Genomic DNA, 21,324 nt, shown 5'->3' on the forward strand with positions numbered 1-21,324 from the left:
GCTAATGCCACATTCTGCAAGCATAGCGATATGTGTGATTGTTGACTGTCATATGGACTTCAACAACAACCATCTCAGGGTCATCAACCGCACCACTGTCACCATAAGACCCTAAAGGAGCCTTTTCAACCTTTATTATAGAGACCGTGGGATCTACTTCATCTTGCATAAGGCATATAAAGAACTTGTTGTGCATCAATATCGCACATCCAAGCCGAGTTGATCCTTATCAACAAACGAAGAATACCAATGTAGTACTCAAGTCTAACAGGACTAGAGACAATCGCATGATTCTCGTCAATAAGTTCCTCAATGTTTCCAGTACTCATAGGCAATTCCCAGAGATCATTGACCTTAGATCGATCCTCCTCGTTCTTGTCCTCATGCGGCTTGAGCCGTTCTTGACTAGCCATGAACTCCTCCATGATAAGATAGTCCTTGATCCTCTTAAGCTTCAACAACTGAAACTTGCATTTAGTCAGCAACGTCATTGTCTGAAAGCCACACAGTGACCTCAGGGACCTTCTGCTTGCACTGCCACTGTCCAACGCAGCCAGGTGGGTCGTCGGCCCAAAACTAAGGTGGATTAGGGTTACACACTTTATGGGTAAACCCACTAACAACTTAAGCACAACCACATTACACACTTTCATGTGTCCAAATATTCTATTTTACATTAATTTAAGTATAGAAAAACCGAAAACCATCAAATCTTATATTGCTTGAAAAGTATTCTCTTTGGCACCCGTTAGTTCCACCCCTGACTGTATTATATATATTTAGAGCTTATTGAGCTGATATGATAAAATTACTTACAGAGTCAAGCAATCTGGCCCAGTACAATTGCAATAGTTAGTTTTAATGCCTTCAAGCCTATATATAATAAGTAAATTTTAACTTTTGCAGTTATCGACATGCTGGTAGGGAAAAAAATAAGGCTACATAAAATTAGATAAACTTACCTATTGCTAGGAAACAAACCTTCGGAAGCTGAAACTAGCTGTAAAACATAATTTTGCACAGTATTAACTTCATTGAATTATGTATGAAAAACAGATAGTTTATTAAGAAGCAACTGCTTTGTGATTAATGTAAATTCTCTGAAAGTGAAAGAGTTTATTATTTATTCAATCTTATATTCAGCAAAACTAGTTGATCTTGACGTATAACACAATATAATTTTCTTGATGATAACTTGATCCTGACCAGACTTCGTTTGGGAATTTGGAAAACAAATGCTAAATTTCAATGGCTAAAAGTTGATTAGAAGATCAAATCACAAACAATATATATTTATAATCTAGTATTTTAAAATGAAGTTCTTGATGAAACTCAGTTGACATCAAGAACACATTTGAATATGCCAAGGCAGCAATTAAAAACCAAACTTGATGTCCCAAATCCAACCTTTGAGGCAAAAAAAACATAGTTTAGTTCAAGATCCAATTAGCATTCAACATAACCAAACATTAGAAATATTTTAAGATTCAATATGTTCCAACAAAGCCTTGAGAATTATCTGAAAAAACAACATCAAACAATAGAGCCAACAAAACAACAAAGAAATGTCCAACAAAAACCTAAAATGTCATGAATAAGAGAGGAGAATATCATCTTCTGGGTGTCAACAGTTGCCTACATCTCTAGTGGTGTCATTCCTTTCTGCATGGCAAACGTAATATTTGGAAAAGCAATTAGAGTTTAAGAAAGAAGATATAATATATATATATATATATATATATATATAGATTATGAATACTAAACCAAATAGGACTCAAATTCTAGTTCTTGTTTAACTCAAACAATAGATATGAAAGCTCAAATCATGCTATAATCCTTTGTAATTATGGCTTATTGTTCGAGTTCATTATGAAGTTGTATTACTTTCCAACCCATAAAAGCAGATTTTTTTTTTTTCCGAATGACTACAAGCTCCGATTCACAAGGGGGTGTCAAAGGGACATGCAAATATGGCGGTGCATGAGTTACGGTGGTTTAACGACCCCCTAAGAATTTATCATGTGGGATGGGCTAACACGCAGGATAATTAGGACCTATCATGTGTGCCCAAAATAATATATCAATTATCATAACATCACAATGGTAGATCCCTCTGCTTTGTAATCTGTTGGAGAATACAGTTCTTCTCACAAGGGACCCAATAAACAGTAGGTGTAACCAGTACCATTATAGTATTTCTATATTATGTTTGCATTTAATTGTGCCACATGAGTGCTGCACAAAGGTTCGACCTTGCATCACTCACATGCATCATCACTCATGATGATTTCCACCAAACTATCTAGGAGTTGTCACGAAAAACAGATTACGTAATTCTTGCTAATCTCATATATAGATTATGAATCAACAATGCAAAATGAATATATATATATAATTTATACTACAATGCTTCGTAATTCTGGCTAACCTCATATAATATAATATATATATATATATATAGAGAGAGAGAGAGATTTTAACTACTAAATCAAATAGGACTCGAATTCTAGTTCTTGTAAGCTCAAATCATACTTCAATGGATACCGTTAGTTTTCACATGTTTATTATGAATTCCTCTTTTTTACTTTCCAACCCATAAAAATAGCAAATTTTGTTAACTTTTATGGTTTTAAAAAACATTAGTTGTGGCTTTTAAAATTTTTTTCTTGGCATTTAGTAAATTTTAAAAAAAATAGAATTAGAGATAAGAAATAATAAATTAAACCTACATTAAAAAAAATATTCTTTTATGCTCTTATTTATTATTTATAAATGAAATTGATAAGAGATCTACTGGTAATGAACAAATAGTCCCTCTAAAGTTAAGGTATTCACAAAAAAACCCATGAGTTTGAGTATTCCCAAAAGGTCCTTTTTTCTGACAGGTTATTTTTCGAGACCTTTCTGCCATAAAAGTGATTGATGTTGACATAAAGGTAACTGATGTTAACTGGGTTAGTTCTTAGTTTTTAAATGAAAACACCAAAATTTAAGCGGAAAAGTCAAATTTTAAACGCAAATGTGCTATATGTTAAGTGAAAACTTATGTGGTTAAACAAAAACACACAATGTTAAACGAAAACTATATATTTTAAGTGAGAAGTACATGCTGTAAAATAGAATAAACTAACGGAGTGAGCTGCATTAATTGAAAAATAAACTATCAAAAAAAGGAGGGTCTGTCTAAATTTTCAGCATTTCCCAATTTCAAATGTCAGAGAGTCTGTCTGATATGTTTTGAAACTTTTAAAGAGTTATAATTTATTTTCCCAAAGATCTAACTTTTTAAGACGCAGTGCCTCGTCAGCGTGAACATGTTATACTTATCATTGAATAAACAATGATATTTGGCATTCGATCCTAACCGTCCAATCTTCTGATCAACAATCAATCGTGTGGCTAATTTCTCACGAGTTACACTCTTTCTTAGAGATGGCAATTTCTACCTTACCCGACGGGTATACTCGTACCCGTACCCGGTCAAAGAGGGTATTACCTTCTTTGACCGGGTACGGGTACGGGTAAGGGTATTGTCCGTTAGTTTTTGAGCGGGTACAGGTCGGGTAAAGGTATGTCCCTACCCTACCCGTACCCTTACCCTTACCCTTACCCGTTGAAAAGGGTATGGGTAAAACCCTTATCCTTACCCTTACCCTCTCATATATATATATATATATATATATATATATAATTTTTTATTAAACTAAACATTTACCCATAATTTACCCAAAATCTATTTTCATGGTAATTAATTTGAAAATAATACTTCAAATTTTCTCTTAATATATCATTTTAAATTTTATTTAATTTTTATATTTATATTTTATAATATTATCAAAATTGAATTTTAGATATATATTAAGAATCATAATTAAATTAAAAAATAAACATTATAAAACAAATATAAAAAAATAATGTTATAATAATTTATTCTATAAATTATAAGAACATTCTGAAAAATAAAATACTAATAAAAAATCAATTGGATATAACTTATGAGAATTACAATGTTTTTTGTATTCAAAATCATACTAGACATTTATAAAATTTGAAGCTATATAAAATATAAATAGTAGGTATATAAAAAAAATTTAAAACAAAAACCAAGATAATTAAACATAAACAAAACAAAAAGTAGAGTTATCATTGAGTGCTAAATAGACGTCATTTTAATGTGATTATATAATTTAAGATAAACAAATATATATCAACTTGTGATTTTGAATTTATGAACATGTGTTTAAAGATTGTAATATAATGTAATGTATAATTAATTTATTATTATTTAAATTTATATTTAAATTTAATTCGATAATTTGAACAACGGGTAAGCGGGTACCCTGTGGGTTAGGGTAAGGGTATGATTTTTTTTACCCTGAAGGGTACGGGTAAGGGTACGGGTAAGGGTTTTGGCATACCCTACCCATACCCTACCCGTTGCCATCCCTACTCTTTCTTCTCAACACCCACTCGAGTCTCCACATCGAGGTTCAAAAAACAGCGTTAATGGCGTCAATAATTCGGAGAAAATTCACCTTTCGAGCTCGATACCCTAACCCTAAGCGCTTTTTCTCAAGCTCAGAGAGGAGTATAGAGAAGATCTTGATAGCGAACCGTGGGGAGATAGCGTGCCAGATTATGAGGACTGCGCGACGGCTTGGGATTCAGACTGTCGGTGCTACTACATAACTGCACTTATGCAGCGGTTATAAACCGCTGGAAAAGGCCTTAAAACCACTGCATAAGATCTATTGTAGCGAATTGGCAGCCGATGCATCTGCTTCCGTTGCAATAGGTTATTGCAGTGGTTCTATGCATCCTATTGCAACGGTGTTACACTGTTGCCTAAACAGTTCCAAATGGCATTGGCTTTTGTAGCGGTTTTTAATTATGTAGCGGTTGCTTCATATACTGCAGCGGCTTATTTTGCAATGGTTATTTTATATAATGCAACGGTTTCACAATACCTATTGCAGCGGTTTGTTAATACCTATTGTATCGGTTTCGTAATTTATATTGCAGCGGTTTTGTAATATCTATTGTAGCGGTTTGGTAGTATATGTTGCAACGGTTTGGGACAAGCTATAGCAGCGGTTGTGTACAAATTACTGCAATGGTTTTATCTAATCTATTGCAGCGGTTTACAATATCTCCTGTAACAGTTAATAAAATCAATTGTAGTGGTTTTGTAATCTGTACCATTTTACAAATAATAATTTTAATAATCCAATTCAATAAAATGATAACATTATCAAACATCATCCTAAAATGTAATAAACACTTAGAGCCAACAACATCACATTAAAATTGACAAAAATATTCAAGAACATAAGAATTCAATGAGAAAACTAGTTAATACAAAACAATTTTGAAGTTAATACAAAGCAAGTCATCTTCAATATTTTGGGATGAAACCAACTGAAAGTATAACATCATTGTCCCTGTAATTATAAAAAATTAGTTAGTAAAAATAATAAGAAGAAACTTGTACGATACATACAATTTATATTACTTAACATAATAATAATATTTGTTAAAAGAAAATGATACTATAAACTATATTCCAACATAATGACATCAACTAAAATGATAATTATTATAAAAGAATACTTGAGGTTCATGGCTACTAGCAGAGGATATATTACGCGCACGTATTCCTTGAGTTGGTGCACTATTAGCATCTCCTGGAGAACCAAAATTCAAATTAAATGAAGGAGTTTGGTTGATGTTCATTCCTGGAACCAACCCTTGGAGCTGTGACATCATAGAAATAAATTGTTGTTGCACAGATGATTGTAAAGATGATTTATAATCTGCCATTTGTTCTTCCATTTCTTTTCTCATTTCTTCTCTCATCTGTTCCTTCATGCCTTCAATAAAATTTTGAGAAACTTTTACAGAAGATTCACCACTAACTCCTTTTCCTTTCAAGTCTGTTGGTGTAACACTCCTCCCATACAACATAGCACGACCAGGTCGTGTCCCTCCCATCACCACAGAAAATGTATCAACAGATTAGTTTTCACTACTTTGTTGTGACTGCACAACTTGCATTTGAGACTATAATAGAATAAAAACTTTAGTAAAAATTTATTTTTGATGTTATATTGATCATGTATAAGACAAAATATCACATTCTAAAATCATACTATAAAAGCATATAAATAAAAGGAAATTCTTACAATCTTGTCGCTAGTATCATCAAAGGACTCCTTGTAGGTCTTGTTCGGTTGTCTTTTTCGAGTTTCAATAAAAAGAGTAGTATTAGTTGGTACCTCATTGTTTTCATTTGCATCTTGCTATTTTAACCCCACAAAAAAAACAAAGCATAACTTTCATTAGTAAGGACTTGTACATGATCCAAAAAGAATCAAATGTAGCACCACACATAGCAATTATCATACCAATAATAAAGACAATACAAATAGAAATAATTTCAAAAGAATAAAAAATTAAATTCATCGATGATACTAATCATAATAAGTATAGTGAAGGTAACCAAAATAATACTAATCATAATTAGTGTAATCAAGTTAACCAAAACATTCTTAAAATATCAATTTAAAATAAAAACATAATTTTCATTAGCAAGGACTTGTATATGATCCACAAACAAACAAATATAGCACCACACATAACAATTATATTACCAAAGACAAAACAATAACAAATATTTTTTTTTATTCTATTATAGTCAAGGTAAATTCATTGATGATAATAATTATAATAGGTACAATGAAGGTAACCAAAACAATACTAATCATAATAAGTGTAGTCAAGATAATCAATACATTCCTACAATATCAATTTTAAAATATGAAAAAAAACATACGTACACTTACCACTTGTTTTCATTGATGATACTAATCATAATAGGTATAGTGAAGGTAACCAAAACAATACTAATCATAATAAGTGTAGTCAAGCTTATCCAAACATTCCTAAAATATCAAATTTAAAATGAAAAAAAAACTTACGTACACTTACCATTTGTTTTCTTATCCTAGCGAACCTCTTTTTGCCCGCCGTATGCATATTAATTTGCCTCTTTCGATTATTTGCATTTATTTAGGTGATTCTCTACAAAAAGATTTCAATTACTATTAGCATAGCTTGGAGAAAGTAGTTTTGACATTATAAAGCAATTAAAAACTAAAAATTGTTATACCTTTGCATTTGTTGAATTCCAATAATTTAAAAGTTCTTTAAATTTATCTTCTCCAATATGTTGTGGGCGATTCAATATTCTAAGCTTATCAGTCTTGTACTTATAGTAATGTTCTTTTTTCACCCTACACTTATATACTCTCCAATCATCTCCAATAGTAGCCAAAACCCACTTTTTACCTTCTTGAGGGACTATGTATTTTTTCTGCACAAACAATTGCATTCAATTAAATTATAAAACAACATGAGAAATGTTTAATATGAAAAGAAATAATTAGATAAAAAACAAGTAAGATTCTTATAAACCTGAACATATTCCCATAATGACTCTTTTGTAGACATTTTGCGCCAATTAGTGACTGTAAGGGGTGCAAGTGTTGAATTTCGAATCAATGTTCCTAAGAAACTACTGAACTCATTCAAAGTCTTATCATCTGGTCCTATTGGTTGATTTAATTCATTCAAAAATATTGGCTTTCGGTTTTCCTCAGACCGTGTATGAACTGCTTTCATTGCTGTTTGACCTCTCTTTTTCAGTGTAGAAGGACCTGCATTATATGTAAAAGCATTATAATTGCATTATATATACATAAACATGATTATATATTGAATTTAGTAATTGAACCTGCTGAGCTTGTAATTGCATCCTCAGTTGCCACTGTTGCAACTATTGGTGGAGGTAACTCAATTTCCATGGTTGAATTTTGATTTATTTCTTGTTGATTTTCAGAATCTATATGATCTAGATCTTCTTGCAAAAGCCCAATCCTCATTTCTTGCTCCATTTGTACTTCATGTTCTTGATCATGATTTGTTTGTGTAGCTTCCTCTAATGCATGATCTTGTGAGTGTACTACATTTACATGAGCTTGACTTCTACAGAGCTTAAGTTGTGTTCGTAAATATGAAGCAATAGTCCCTGGTTTCACAAACTTCTTTGCCTTCTTCATTGCCAATATTCAGAATTTTTTGTTCACAAGATTTTTCTGCACTTCCAAACATGCCAAAATCAAGTCAATCATGAAAAAATATATACTATAGCAAGTAATGTGTCGAATAGTACTTTAAAAAAAATTCTGCACTATAAAACATACCAAACCTAAATATATGACATATAATGTTGGTTGCATTCAAGACATTTACTCTAAAAAATGTCACAAATAAAATTAGTGAACAAAATTATTTTAAATAAAAATCAATTGATAGTTTAAATTCATTATTATCGGGAACAAAATCATACTTGATAGAATTATCGTGAATAGCACTTGCTAGTTTATGTGAGCTTCGTGAACCTCATCCTTACAATAAAAGAAAGAATTATTTTCAGATTTGTGAAATTATCAACTCATCCCTAGTCACATGAAATTATTTTGGAAAAAAAATCACAAATATTATTAGGTTAAAGTACACAATAAACTAAATATGCATTAGAATAAAAATGGAGACATACAAGATAATAAAACAAAAAATTCCCAACATCATTTAATATCAACCATCACATTTACAAAAACTAGATATATGATAGAAATGAAAAAGCTTTTCTAGTCATTAATATCCATCCAATCCCAATCTGTATCATCAATATCTGAATCTTCTTCTATGTCTTCATTTTGTTAGACTTGTAACAAATGTGAAGGCATATCCATAGTTTCAACAGCTTGATCATCTCTTGCCCAATTTATAGATTCTGTATCATCATGTGATTCACCAATATCATGTGAATAGTCATCAATCTCACTCCAAAAAACTTGCTCAATATTTGGACAATTTTCCTCTTCAAGGCCATATAAATCTCTAGGAACTTTCTTCATAACATAATGTAGCCCAACTTCAATAGGATCTTCAATATAGAACACTTGTTGCACTTGTGAAGCAATAACAAAAGGATCATCCAAGTAGCATAACTTGTTAAAATCTACACAATTGAGCCCATAATCATCTTTCACAACCTGAAACCAAGCACACCTAAATAGCACAACATTGAACTTGCCCCAATAGTCAATTGCAATTATTTCATCTATTGCTCCATAGTAAGTAACATCTCCAACAATTGGATTTTGATCCCTAGAACTTGAAAAAAACTTGGAGTTAAAAGCTTGCAAAGTGACTCCACTATTTTTGAGTTTTGCATCTTGCATCACGTTTTTCTAGTGTGAAAAGCGAAATCCATTGATATAATACCCTTTATATTTGATGACAAGCTGGATTTGGGCCTTTAGAGAACCACATAATATAGTCGGTACACATTCATTCTTCACCCTTTCTTCAAAACCAAAAATATAAGATCTTGACTGTGAGTTTGTGCTCTTTGCCATCTACTTGATTTACTTCTTGAGTTTATCAAGTTTTCATGTTCTCTGCATTCGCCAAATACAAACATATTTAAACAATTACAACTAATGCCACTTAAAAAAAAAGAGGGAGAGAGACAAAAAACCACACATAAAATCTTTTAAGAGACATGGTTACTTCTTACTTGATGTATTCCTCCACTTGTTTGTCTCCACAATTGAACAAAGCATAACGATGAGCTTGTGCTAAGGCCTCTTGGTCCAAAGTGAAAGTCTTGCCAATATTTCTCTTGTTCCCCACAATTGGATGGCCAAGCTTAGGGAAAATAGGAGATGCTTTATCATCCATTGTAGCCATATTAGTATTCTTCCCATATCTACTGAATCTTGTCTTTACACTATCATGCATATATCTCGAGCAAAATACCAAGCATTCCTCGGCTAGATACCCTTTCGCAATAGATCCCTCCGGATGGCTCCGATTACGAACAAAAGACTTCAACTTGCATAAGTTTTGCTCAATTGGGAACATCCAACGACAATGAACCGGGCCACCAAGTTTGATTTCATTTACCAAATGAATAGTAAAATGCACCATTATATCAAAAAAATTTGGGATGAAAGTCATTTCCAGACGACAAAGAATTTCAATAATTTCCTTCTCCAACCGATCAAGATCCTGTATCTTCACAACTTTACTGCATATACCCCGGAAAAAATCACCCAACTCGATTAAGACAATGGCAACATTTTTAGGCAATGTCTTCCTCACAACAACTCCAAGTAAATATTGCATCATAACATGAGCATCATGGCTTTTATAGCCTAGAATCTTCTTATCATCCAATTGCACACATCGAGAAATATTTGATGCAAACCCTTGTGGTAATTTTACATTCTTGAAGACTTTGCAAAAAAGGGTTTTCTCATGTGGGCTCATAGAATAACAAGCTTTACCATATTGAATCTTGTTGCATCCATCTAATCGAGTAGGTTGAAGCTCTTTCCTTATACCCATTTCTTCAAGGTCAAGGCGTGCTTTTAGATAATCTTTTGTTTTCCTAACCAAATTTAATAGTGTCCCCAACAAATTGTCCCAAACATTTTTTTGAATGTGCATGACATCCAAATTATGGCGCAAAGTATTTTTCTCCCAATATGACAACTAAAAAAAAAAAGGACTTTTTCCTCCATGGATCATTTTTATCATGTGGCTTCTATTTTTGTGTCTTGCCAAAAACATTCACATGATTTGATAACTTTTGTGCAATATTCAAACTTGACAAATGGATCAGGGCATCTCTCAACTCCACAGTACCATCAAACGATGTCTTGTTATGACGCCAAGGATGATTTCGAGCTAAAAATCTCCGATGACCCATATAACATATTTTCTACTATGCTTCAAATATTTGGAACAAGTCCCATAATTACAATAAGGACATGTTAACATTCCTTTAGTGCTCCATCCTGATAACATAACATAAGCTGGGAAGTCGCTAATTGTCCATAATAATGCCACCCGCATGAGAAATGTTTGTTTGCTTGTGGCATCATATGTTTCAACACCAATTTCCTATAAGTGCTTCAACTCTCTAATCAAAGGTTGGATGTAGATATCAATGTCTTTACCAGGTGATCTAGGACCTGGAATAATCATAGACAAGAAAATATATTCAGACTTCATAAAAACCAATGGTGATGAATTGTAATTGATTAACACAACGGGCCATGTGCTATGTGAAATGCTCATCGTTCGAAATGGATTGAACCCATCACTTGCAAGTCCCAACCTCACATTGCGAGGGTCTTGAGCAAACTCAGAATGCAAATTATCAAAATCTTTCCAAGCTTTGGCATCAGCCGGATGCCTCAAATTTCCATCATTCGGACGATCTGTTGCATGCCATCTCATTGCAGTAGTTGTCTCTTCACACATGAATAACCTCTGTAGCCTAGGAGTAAGAGGAAAGTATCGTAAAACCTTAGCAGGTATAGTGGAGGATTTAGCATTATCATTTGCAAATTCATCCTCCAATTTCCACTTAGAAGCACCACATAAAAGACAATTATTTGCTTCTTCATGCTTATCCCAAAACAACATACAATCATTTGGGCATGCATGTATTTTTTTGTAATCAAGACCTAAATCTCTCACTGTCTTCTTAGCTTCATTAAAAGAATTCGGAATTGTAGCATCAGGAAAAGCTTCTTTTAATAAATCTAGAAGGTTACCAAATGCCACATTACTTAGCCCATGGAGACACTTGAAAAGATATAATCGAACGATGAAAGAAAGCCTTGAGAAACTCTTACACCCTGTATAAAGCTCCTGTCGGCCTTCCTCCATTAACTTGTAAAATTTCTTTGCCTCCGTATTAGGACCTTCACAAATCCTTGGGAGGTTTTGCCCTCCAATTGCTACATCTCTATACATATCTTGCAACATATCATCCATGTTATCAAGAGGATCAAGTCCTTCATTACTATGTGATGGTAATCCTTCAGAATACATTGACAATCCTTCTCCATAGAATACCCACTCAGTATAGCCTTCTATGAAACCATAGACTATCAAGTGTTCTCTTACTGTTGCTCTATAATACCAATTACGGTTCAAACACTTTTTGCACGGGCAAAGTATTTCTTGTCCTTGTGCGGTCCTTTGAAAAGCCATATCTAGAAAACCATCAACTCCTCTAATATATGCCTCACTAGCTCTTGGGAGAGCCATCCATTTGCTATTTCTATTACTCATCACTTTTAACTGTTTAGAAAAGGAAAAAAAAAGCCATGGGCATTACATATATTTAAATAAGTTATTGCATGCTTTCCTTTAATAAAAAAATATTAAATAAGTTATTGCATTAAACTAGAAAGTGATATTGCATAAAACAAGTATTCAACAAACAAAGTTTCTCATCCAATTGCAATAAATGGGAGTGTTCTTACCCACTATTCACTAGTCGGGTTGATGAAGTAATGTTAGAGATCACTTGTGTGATTTCTTTTCAAATAAGAGTTGATAAGCCCTAAAAAAAAACATGTCAAAAATATGTAAATAAACACTAATAACAAAAACAAGGATCTAAATTGGAAGAAAAAAAAGGAAAAGAGAAGGAAAAAAACGAGAAATGCAAAAAAAAATTAAAATTGAAATATAATATAATAAAATAATAAAAAAGTAATAAAAAAAATCCTCTTCTTCTCTTAACTGTCCCAGAATCACATATCTGCATGTATAATCCATAAGTAGCAAAAAAATCTAGGATTTTTACTTGTGAAGACGTATGACAATAAACATGATTTGACTCAAAGACTTATTCTAAAAGAAACTAAATGAGACAACATTAATTATCACACCCATGCTTTCTTGTATTATATATTTTAAAATTTATAATAATAATAATAATTATTATTATTGTTATTTTGTTGAGACATTTTATGGAGGAGAGGGGGAATTGAAGAAGGAGTCAAGAAAAGGTTTGGCAGCATTATTTTAGTACATTAATGGACAAAATTTCATCTCCATATCTCTTGTCTCTAATGGAGGCGTCATTCAATGCGTCACTGTTAGTGTGCAACTTGTTTATATACTTTTTCTGCTAGAAAGCATAGAGGAATAAGGACCTAGCATGGATTTTTCTCTTGTGTGACATGCTAAGTCAAGCTTGAAGAATCTAATGATATATCCATCTTACATTCATGCTAAGTCAAACAAACACACACTTATATATATATATATATATATATATATATATATATATATATATATTATTGTATGTATGTGTGTAATAGTTACTTCATGGTTTGTTTTAATTAAGTTTTCTTAACTCAATTCACATTTATTGGCATGCATGCGCGCATGCATGCATGGATACAAAGGCATGCATGGTTCAAAGATACTTTATTGATATGCTAGCCATGGAAAAAGACAGAATGTGTTAGCTTGCATCACTTTGCCACTCATTTGGAGTACAAGAGCCATCAACTTTGTGCTTAACCCCCAACAATATATGTGTGCTTATGTTATTTGAAAAAGTTTAGTTGCCTTACGTGTTATTTAATTAAACTTTCATTTTCAATGAGTTAGTGGTTTTCCATCTTTCATTCTTGTTCTCAAACTAAATAAATAAATAAATTCCTATGGTGAAGGTGGTTCGCTATCTCTTTCATGACCATTTAAACTAGAAAGGAAAAAAAAAGTTGAAAGAAAACAAAAACATATAAAAAATTATCCCAATATATTATCCCTATTGAGTATCTAATGCCTTTATTTTAAAGGATAATCTCTTCATTTGCATTGACTAGCCTAATCCTTATTTAACTAATTATATTACTGCAAAAAGAATATTTACAATCAAATCCAATAATTAGGTAGCTAAATGAGGATTGTAAATCTTAATTAGGATATAACTCATTTGTACCATTAAAATTTAACATGCCTTCTAATGAAACTCAACATATATCCCAATTAACTTGTATATTTTTGTCATTTTACTCATATTATAGAAATTTAAATATTTCATTATAATCAAAAGGTATTATGAAACTAAATAAAAAGGATTAATTCAAGAAATTGATTCAAATATATATCTTGACATGAAATTCATATATATAGATTGACATTAATTCAAGAAAACCAAACTCTTTCAAAGTCACAAAAAGGATTAGATTAAGATATTAACATTGTCTGGGTCAATTTAAGATAAGCAAATGCGTAAAGCTAGTTGATATGTAAAATCATAGTAAAACCATGCATGCATTTCAAACCAACTTAATTAGAAGGATTCAAATGGCTTTCTCCTTGACTTGTTCCATTGTATGAATATATAGTGACCAATATTAGAGGTGAATTAGTGATCCAAGATCAAGGAAGTTCTTATTGCACAGTGAAAAGTTCAAAAAAATGTATTTGGAGTTTTGTTTGCTGAGGAAACTGTGAATAGCGTTTGTTGTACATTTCATTTTTAATTTTTCTGACTTAGTTCATCATGTAATATTAATGTATGGTAGCAGAAGTGTTGCGGTTCATCGGCTGCTCGAAACCGCTATACATTGGAGTACTAACAAGTTAACGATCGTTACATGTACTTGGATGGCGATTATCTTTGGTTGGTGATGCATCATGTGAGTGTTTCTGGCAGATCTATAAGCTCCAATAATATTTGATTAAAGAGTTTATTGGTTAAATCCTTCTTTGGTTTATGTATGAAAATTATGAGGAAGTCCCTGTAAGGTTTTACATTCACCTATGGGTCACCCATACGGGGCTGCAAATAATATTAGACAAGTTATGGACTAGTGTGAAAAATAAGTGCTTTATTTTTCAGTTTCATGCTTCAGATGTATTGAAATGCACATCCCCAGTTTCTAATGTTTCAATTTCACTACCAACTATAATATGGTGCAAGTAATATTAAAAAAATAACGGGTAAATTTTTAATTTTTTATTTTCCGTGGTAATGTGCCAACTCCTTCATGGTTGAGAGAACAGTGAACATGGCCAATTTTATTCAACAAATATAAAAGAAAAAGAGAGAAGATAAAGTCATTTAACTCTATGTCAGACATCAAATGCATACTGATCTACAATTGGCAACCAAACATTACCTTCCACTCTTTTTATTAAAATACATGACATAAATTGCAGGGCCCTCTTTCAGTCACCTACAGAAAGCCACTGACATCTAACCTAGCACATCAAAAGTAGATTAAAAGATTTCCCTTTTGTGTATGAGTTGATGACTGAGTAAAACTTTTGAGAATTGTAAATAAGCCATGAGTAGGATTCTACCCCACAACCTTTGACCAGAGAGAGGAATAAAGTATGAACTAAGCTATTGTGGGGGTGGTATAACTGTGCAGAATTTAAACTACAACTATGTTACTAATTCAAAGACATCACCGCTGACAAAAAAAAAATGTTGCTTCCATAATTATAGAACTTAAGAATAACCACAAATGGCAACTACTCAAATCTCTGGCAATACACTCGATAGCAACAATTCACATGTGTTTAGTTACTAAGCCTAATAAGAGAATTACAGTAAGCCTTAGTGACAATCTAGTGGATAGCCTGATAATAAGAATGCCAAGAATACATAAATAAAGTTTCCAACCTACCTATCTTCAGTCAACAATGATACTGGTCAAATTCATAATTATAGAAATAGAGTAACACCAAAGAAAGTCCTAAATGGCCCCATACTTAAGAAATAATTTCCCTACTATTCCCTGGATGTTGTAGTACCTATGCATCATTTTCTTCTTAAGACAATTGAAGGTCAAGAATACTTGCGGAACAAACAGCAAAACAAGGAATTCAACCATGAGAGGTTCACAACATTTCAGAGGCAAAGAAACAAATTAATGGAAAACTATATATAATGTGAAATCATGACATTTTTACAAAACAACTCAATTTTCATGTCTGTTGCCAAATACCTGAAAATGATGCTTAAAATGAAAACTATCAGAAAAGGTCAAAGAAAGTAAGGAAGGAAAGTTATGCCAACTGTATTCAAAGTTAAAACAACAAAGAAGCATCAAATACTAAGCTTCTCAAATTTAAAGCTTGTGAATGTAAACCATGATGCACAGAACAAGAGTCAGAGTGAATCAATGTTTAAGAAGAACATAAAAGCCTGATAAAAAGTGGGTACACAATACACATCCGATAAGTAGGAAAGGTTAATCCCAATTACATTTCTAGCACCAATGAAATCCACTGAACTACATAGTAAGTAATTAAGTACTCAGACAAATAAACCATTACATGTGTAGTATAATTTTAAACCTAAAATAAATAGTTAAGTCATTCAACTAACTTCCTCCATAATACAAATGCTGGATGAGGAAAAATTTTGATCTCCCAAAAGTGAAGAGATGTGAAACCTGACACTAATATAGAAATATAGAGTAACAACAAAGAAAGTCCTATATGGCCCATACTAAAAAGAAATCAAACCCAAAAAGTATCAATTTTTTAGATCAAAAAGTAGCATATCAAAAGGGCAAGAGAAGCAACAAAGATATCAGATGCGAAAACACACTCACCAAATCACTATTATTCCTCTGAGAATCAACTATCTTGATGGCCACAACCTCAACAAGCGGAATACAAAGGCATAATCAACAATAAGAACCTGCACACATTACATCAATTCCCAAAGATCCCCAATCAAATAAAGCAAATCAAGGACAAAACTTAGGGTTTCTCACAAAACTATAGATTCAATGGCAAATCTAGGAAAAAAAATAACTGATAGATCCTTTACCTGCGAGGGTGAGAAGAGGGCATGAACCAATGCGAGGTCGAGTGAGAGAGAAGAAAAGCGCCAAGAGAGAGAGAGGAACCAGCGATTATCGTCGATCGGAGATCTGAGAAGGCGATGGGCTAGTCTCTGAGCCTTGGTTTCTCCTCAGCTACTGCGAGATGATCGAGGAAAGGGAAGGCATAGGAAATCTTATTTCTTTGTTTTTATCTTGTTATTTTTACCAAGTTTATAATTATAATTATATATATATATATATTAGTGTAAAACTGAATAAAAAAATATTTTGAATTTAAAAAAAAAGGAAAAAGAAATTAACTTAGCATAAGGAAAATTCTCTGAAGCTTTGAAACCAAAATGTTGTTTGTTATTTATTTTTTAGTTTTTTTAGAGCATAAAAAAAATCCCTCTCAAAAGCAAATTTAAATCAAATGGACTACTAAAAATCATTGATAAAACTGTGATTTGTGAATTGATGCAAAAGGATGTGTTTGCTATATTGGAATAGTTTCAGTATGATGCGTAGGCGTGCATAGTGTTAGTTATTATTTCAATATCAAGCAAAGTGAAATACATTTTTAATTATTTAGCTGAATTGTTATAGAGAGCGGGCAATATGATAAGCTAGCGATGGTGATCCCCTGTGTTTCCCCAACAGCATGTCTCAATTTTCTCAATTGTCAATATATTTGTTAGCATCAATCTTGCCTCTTGGAACTATAATAACTATTAGTATTATATTATTATTATTATTATTATTATTATTAGCCAATGGGTTATGAGATTTGTTAGAAAATATTGTTAAAATAATTCAAATTGTGGAGATGTTTTTTATTAGGAATTTATTGGGGCTTTTTCATAACATAATTTAGATTTAAATTATGTTAATTTTTGTTATTTCAAAGTATAGATATTAAAAAAATTTAATGATTTATTTAGTCACAAGGGGCCCTGTAAGCCTTGGCTTTATTGGAGGCCTCCCAATAATTAATTAATTTTTTAAAATTAAAAATAATAAATTAAAGTATTAGATAATTACATATCTTCTTTCTACTAATTTTTTTTTAAATCTTGTTTTTATCATATCCAATAACCTATTTCAAAAATAGTGCACTTTGTTTAAGATTAATCTATCATTCATTTTTTTAATTATAAATAAAAAATTTTAAATCTATTTATATTGATACTTTTTTATCTTTGTTTTTGAGTTTTTGCTTGCAAACAACTGTTAATGAACTACAAGAATTTGCTAAAACAAATATAAATAAAAAACATTATTAAATAAATTAGAGCGGCAATTTTCAGATTTGACTTCAGGCCTTTATATTGCTTAAGCAACCTCAATTTTATAGGAAAAATTCTTGCCATGTGATTAAGAAATATGTGGTGGAAAGTTCTTTGGAATCACTGATAATATTATCCCACAAATATATTCGAATGTGGATGAGTGTGCTTCTCCCAAAAAGCAGCGGTTCAAAACCGCTGCATATCACAACACATATATATCCTAATATGCAGTGGTTTTTGCAACGGATTGAGCCAAATGTAATACTTACTTAGAAAATTGCGTGTAACGGTATGAAAGCGCTACAAAACCGCTGCAATAGATATCCTATTGTAGCAGTTTTATAACCGCTGCAAGGTGGCTGCATAAGTGCAGTTATGTAATAGTGGTGTTTACAGCGATGCTGACAGGGAGAGTCTTCATGTGAGGTCTGCCGATGAGGCTGTTCAGATTGGCCCTCCACCTGCCCGGGAAAGCTACCTTAATGCCTCCGCCATCGTTGAGGCTGCTGTGCGGAGTGGTGCTCAGGATGGGGAAGCCCTAATACTTTCCCTGATTTTTAGGGTTCTGTTCAAATCTCCTTTGAATACTTTTTTGATTCACTTGTTTAGGTTTGTCAGTTTGCATTTGATTCACTGTTTGCTTTGTTTTGAGATGTTACATCAGAGAACAAGTTAGGTTAACATATTTAATAAACAAAGACTGTGCAGTTGATTATGCAGTTCATGCAAACCCTAGATTTTATCATGACATAAATTTGGGAAATATTTTAGTATGATTTGTCTTATTTAGGGCATACAAAATTTAAGTAGAATTATTAATATGCTGATTTCTTGGTCAATTTTCAAGCAGCAGCAGTTATTTCATTCTCTGAAATATGTTTAATTATATGATGTCTGATATATTCTCCAAAATAGCCCTGATCAGAAGAAGATGAACAAGGACTATTTGGTCATTTGGAAAATTTTCTGTGATTGATGAATAATTTATATGATGATAACAAATATTATTATATCATTACTCTTCCTTTAAAGAAGAATCAAATACGTAATTTAAGTCTTTAAGTCTTAGAAGTTGAACTTCACCACCAACTTCAAATACATGGCACTTGTTCTTAATAAATTGAAATTGTTTGACAAATGGCACAATCACATCCAGGAATTAATATGAATTTTATTTTACTATTATTTTTAAAAAAATAGTGAAGGTTACACATGCTCTATCTATTCCAAAATTTTCACTTGTCTTTGATGATGGGTGGAATCATGGTTCTTGACCAATTCTATCATAATATTCTTTCTTTCTTTCTTTATATATATATATATATATATATAATTTTCTCAATTTGGATGAAGACTCCAATATCACTGTTACAGAGTCAATGGCACACAAAATTATTTTGTAATTTAATTTTTGAATTATTTGAATATAGTGCCTTTTTATTCTTTTTTCCTCCTTTTAAAATGTTTTTATTTGATTATAGTTCACAATTTATTTTATATATCTTAAAGCATAAAGAATTTATTCTAATATTTGTAAGGAATAAAAGCAGGCAACTTATGTTTTTTCTTTTGAATTATAAACATACCATCATAAAAATTCATAAACCACTGTCTTCACTTTCTTATATACTCGTTTAATTCAATCTCACTTGCTAATTTAATGCAATAACTTTTCTAATATTAGATTATTGAAAGAAAGCATGTAATTTTGCTTTTTAACAAGAATATGCCCAAAAAAAATTGTTGGATGAAATCAATAGTAAAATAAATAAAAGAAATTTCCAATGGTGAGGGTAGAAAATTTACTTGTTAACAAGTGAGTTAATAAAAATTATTAAATAATAAAACAAGAGAAATATTTATTTATTTATAATTATCTTTTGGTGTCTAATTTTTATTTTTCTAAAATTATTTATTATTTATTGTGGATGACTATTGTGCCTGTCCAAGTTGTAGAATCATATAATAAAAATCAAGGTTTTCAATAATACCTTGTCACACCTCAAGCATAGCAACAAGTGCTACATAACAGGCCATCATTTTCCATTCCAATCAGAAAAATACAAAATTCAATTAAAACACATCTTACAAGAAAGAATTATATATATATATATATATATTTCCTAATTTATTTATCCAAAACTCAAAAGCGTTTTCTCAAGCAATGAAGCAAAACAAGATGTGAAGTCTTCAAAGGTATATGAGTGTTTCCTACGTTCATATAAACTCTATCAAGCGATACTATTTTTTTTTTATATAACTTAGTGACAAATATCTTTTTTAATTTTATGCATTGTGCTTAAACTTGAGACATCTCAAACACAAGCAAGATAAGAAACCACTAAACTATGCCTTGGAATTAAGGACTAGAAAGATGGGAGTTTTAAAGAATTCGGAATGTGTGTTTAGGTTGGAAAAGGAAGGATCTTTAGTATTTAATAGGGAATTTCGTTTGTGTTTTTTTTTTTTAATTATTCTTTTGTATTAGAATTTGATTGATTTTTCTTCCCTTGCTTTGGAGTTTGGGATTGATTTGGTTCTTAAAGATGGATTCAAGAAACGAAGAGAAGGATGGAGGTGTTGATGAAAAGGAAAGCGGATTTAGATCCAAACTTTAAGGTTTTGGAAGCTTTGGGAGCAATGATATGTTTGTTAGGGCTGATAAAATTATTGATTTCAGCCCATTTGTGGGTTGGATGGAATAGATGGGCTTAGAGCCCATGATGTTGGAAAAAAAAATAAAGCTATGTCAATTAATGGAATGCCAAGGGCAAAAGGGTCATTTTATATGAATACCATATTTGAGTAAACTCTCATTCTTGGGATGAAGATATGAGAGGAAGGAGGCTAGGGCAAGATAGTGAGAAAGAAATTTGAAGAGAAGAAAAGAGATAGTGAAAAGATAGGGCACAAGGAGAAGGAGAAGGTGATTAGGGCATACTTGGCAAGAAGATCCCCAGCGATCGACACCGGGCCTCATCACATTTGTGAGAAAGGCATCCTTGCTAGTAAGACACCTAATATTTTGGGTTGATTCCTATTGTATCTCTTCTTGGAGTCCTTGTTTCTATGTTGTGTGAAGATGATGATGAATGTGTGTGTGTGTTGGTAGACTCTCTTGTTGAACTCTCTAATCTTTGAGTTTGTATACCTCTAATTAGATAGAGAGATCTTTGTAAACTCCATTAATTGACATAGTGGAAGCATTGTAAGAGGCTTTAAGGAGTCCCGTGGTTTTCCCTTGATTTGAAGGGTTTCCACGCTAAAATTGGTGTCTTGTATTGTATGTCTGCATTTTCGTC

The 21,324-nt window shown here is 31.9% G+C and overlaps 1 protein-coding gene across 1 annotated transcript; it reads right to left on the minus strand.

Moving 5' to 3' along the window:
• Window positions 1-11,034: 11,034 nt before the first annotated feature.
• Window positions 11,035-12,192, minus strand: LOC120277637. Its single transcript, XM_039284494.1, has one exon. The coding sequence runs from the start codon at window positions 12,190-12,192 to the stop codon at window positions 11,035-11,037; it is 1,158 nt and encodes a 385-aa protein (XP_039140428.1).
• Window positions 12,193-21,324: the final 9,132 nt, after the last annotated feature.

Source organism: Dioscorea cayenensis, chromosome 15, assembly GCF_009730915.1.
Source record: "Dioscorea cayenensis subsp. rotundata cultivar TDr96_F1 chromosome 15, TDr96_F1_v2_PseudoChromosome.rev07_lg8_w22 25.fasta, whole genome shotgun sequence".
Taxonomy (NCBI): domain Eukaryota; kingdom Viridiplantae; phylum Streptophyta; class Magnoliopsida; order Dioscoreales; family Dioscoreaceae; genus Dioscorea; species Dioscorea cayenensis.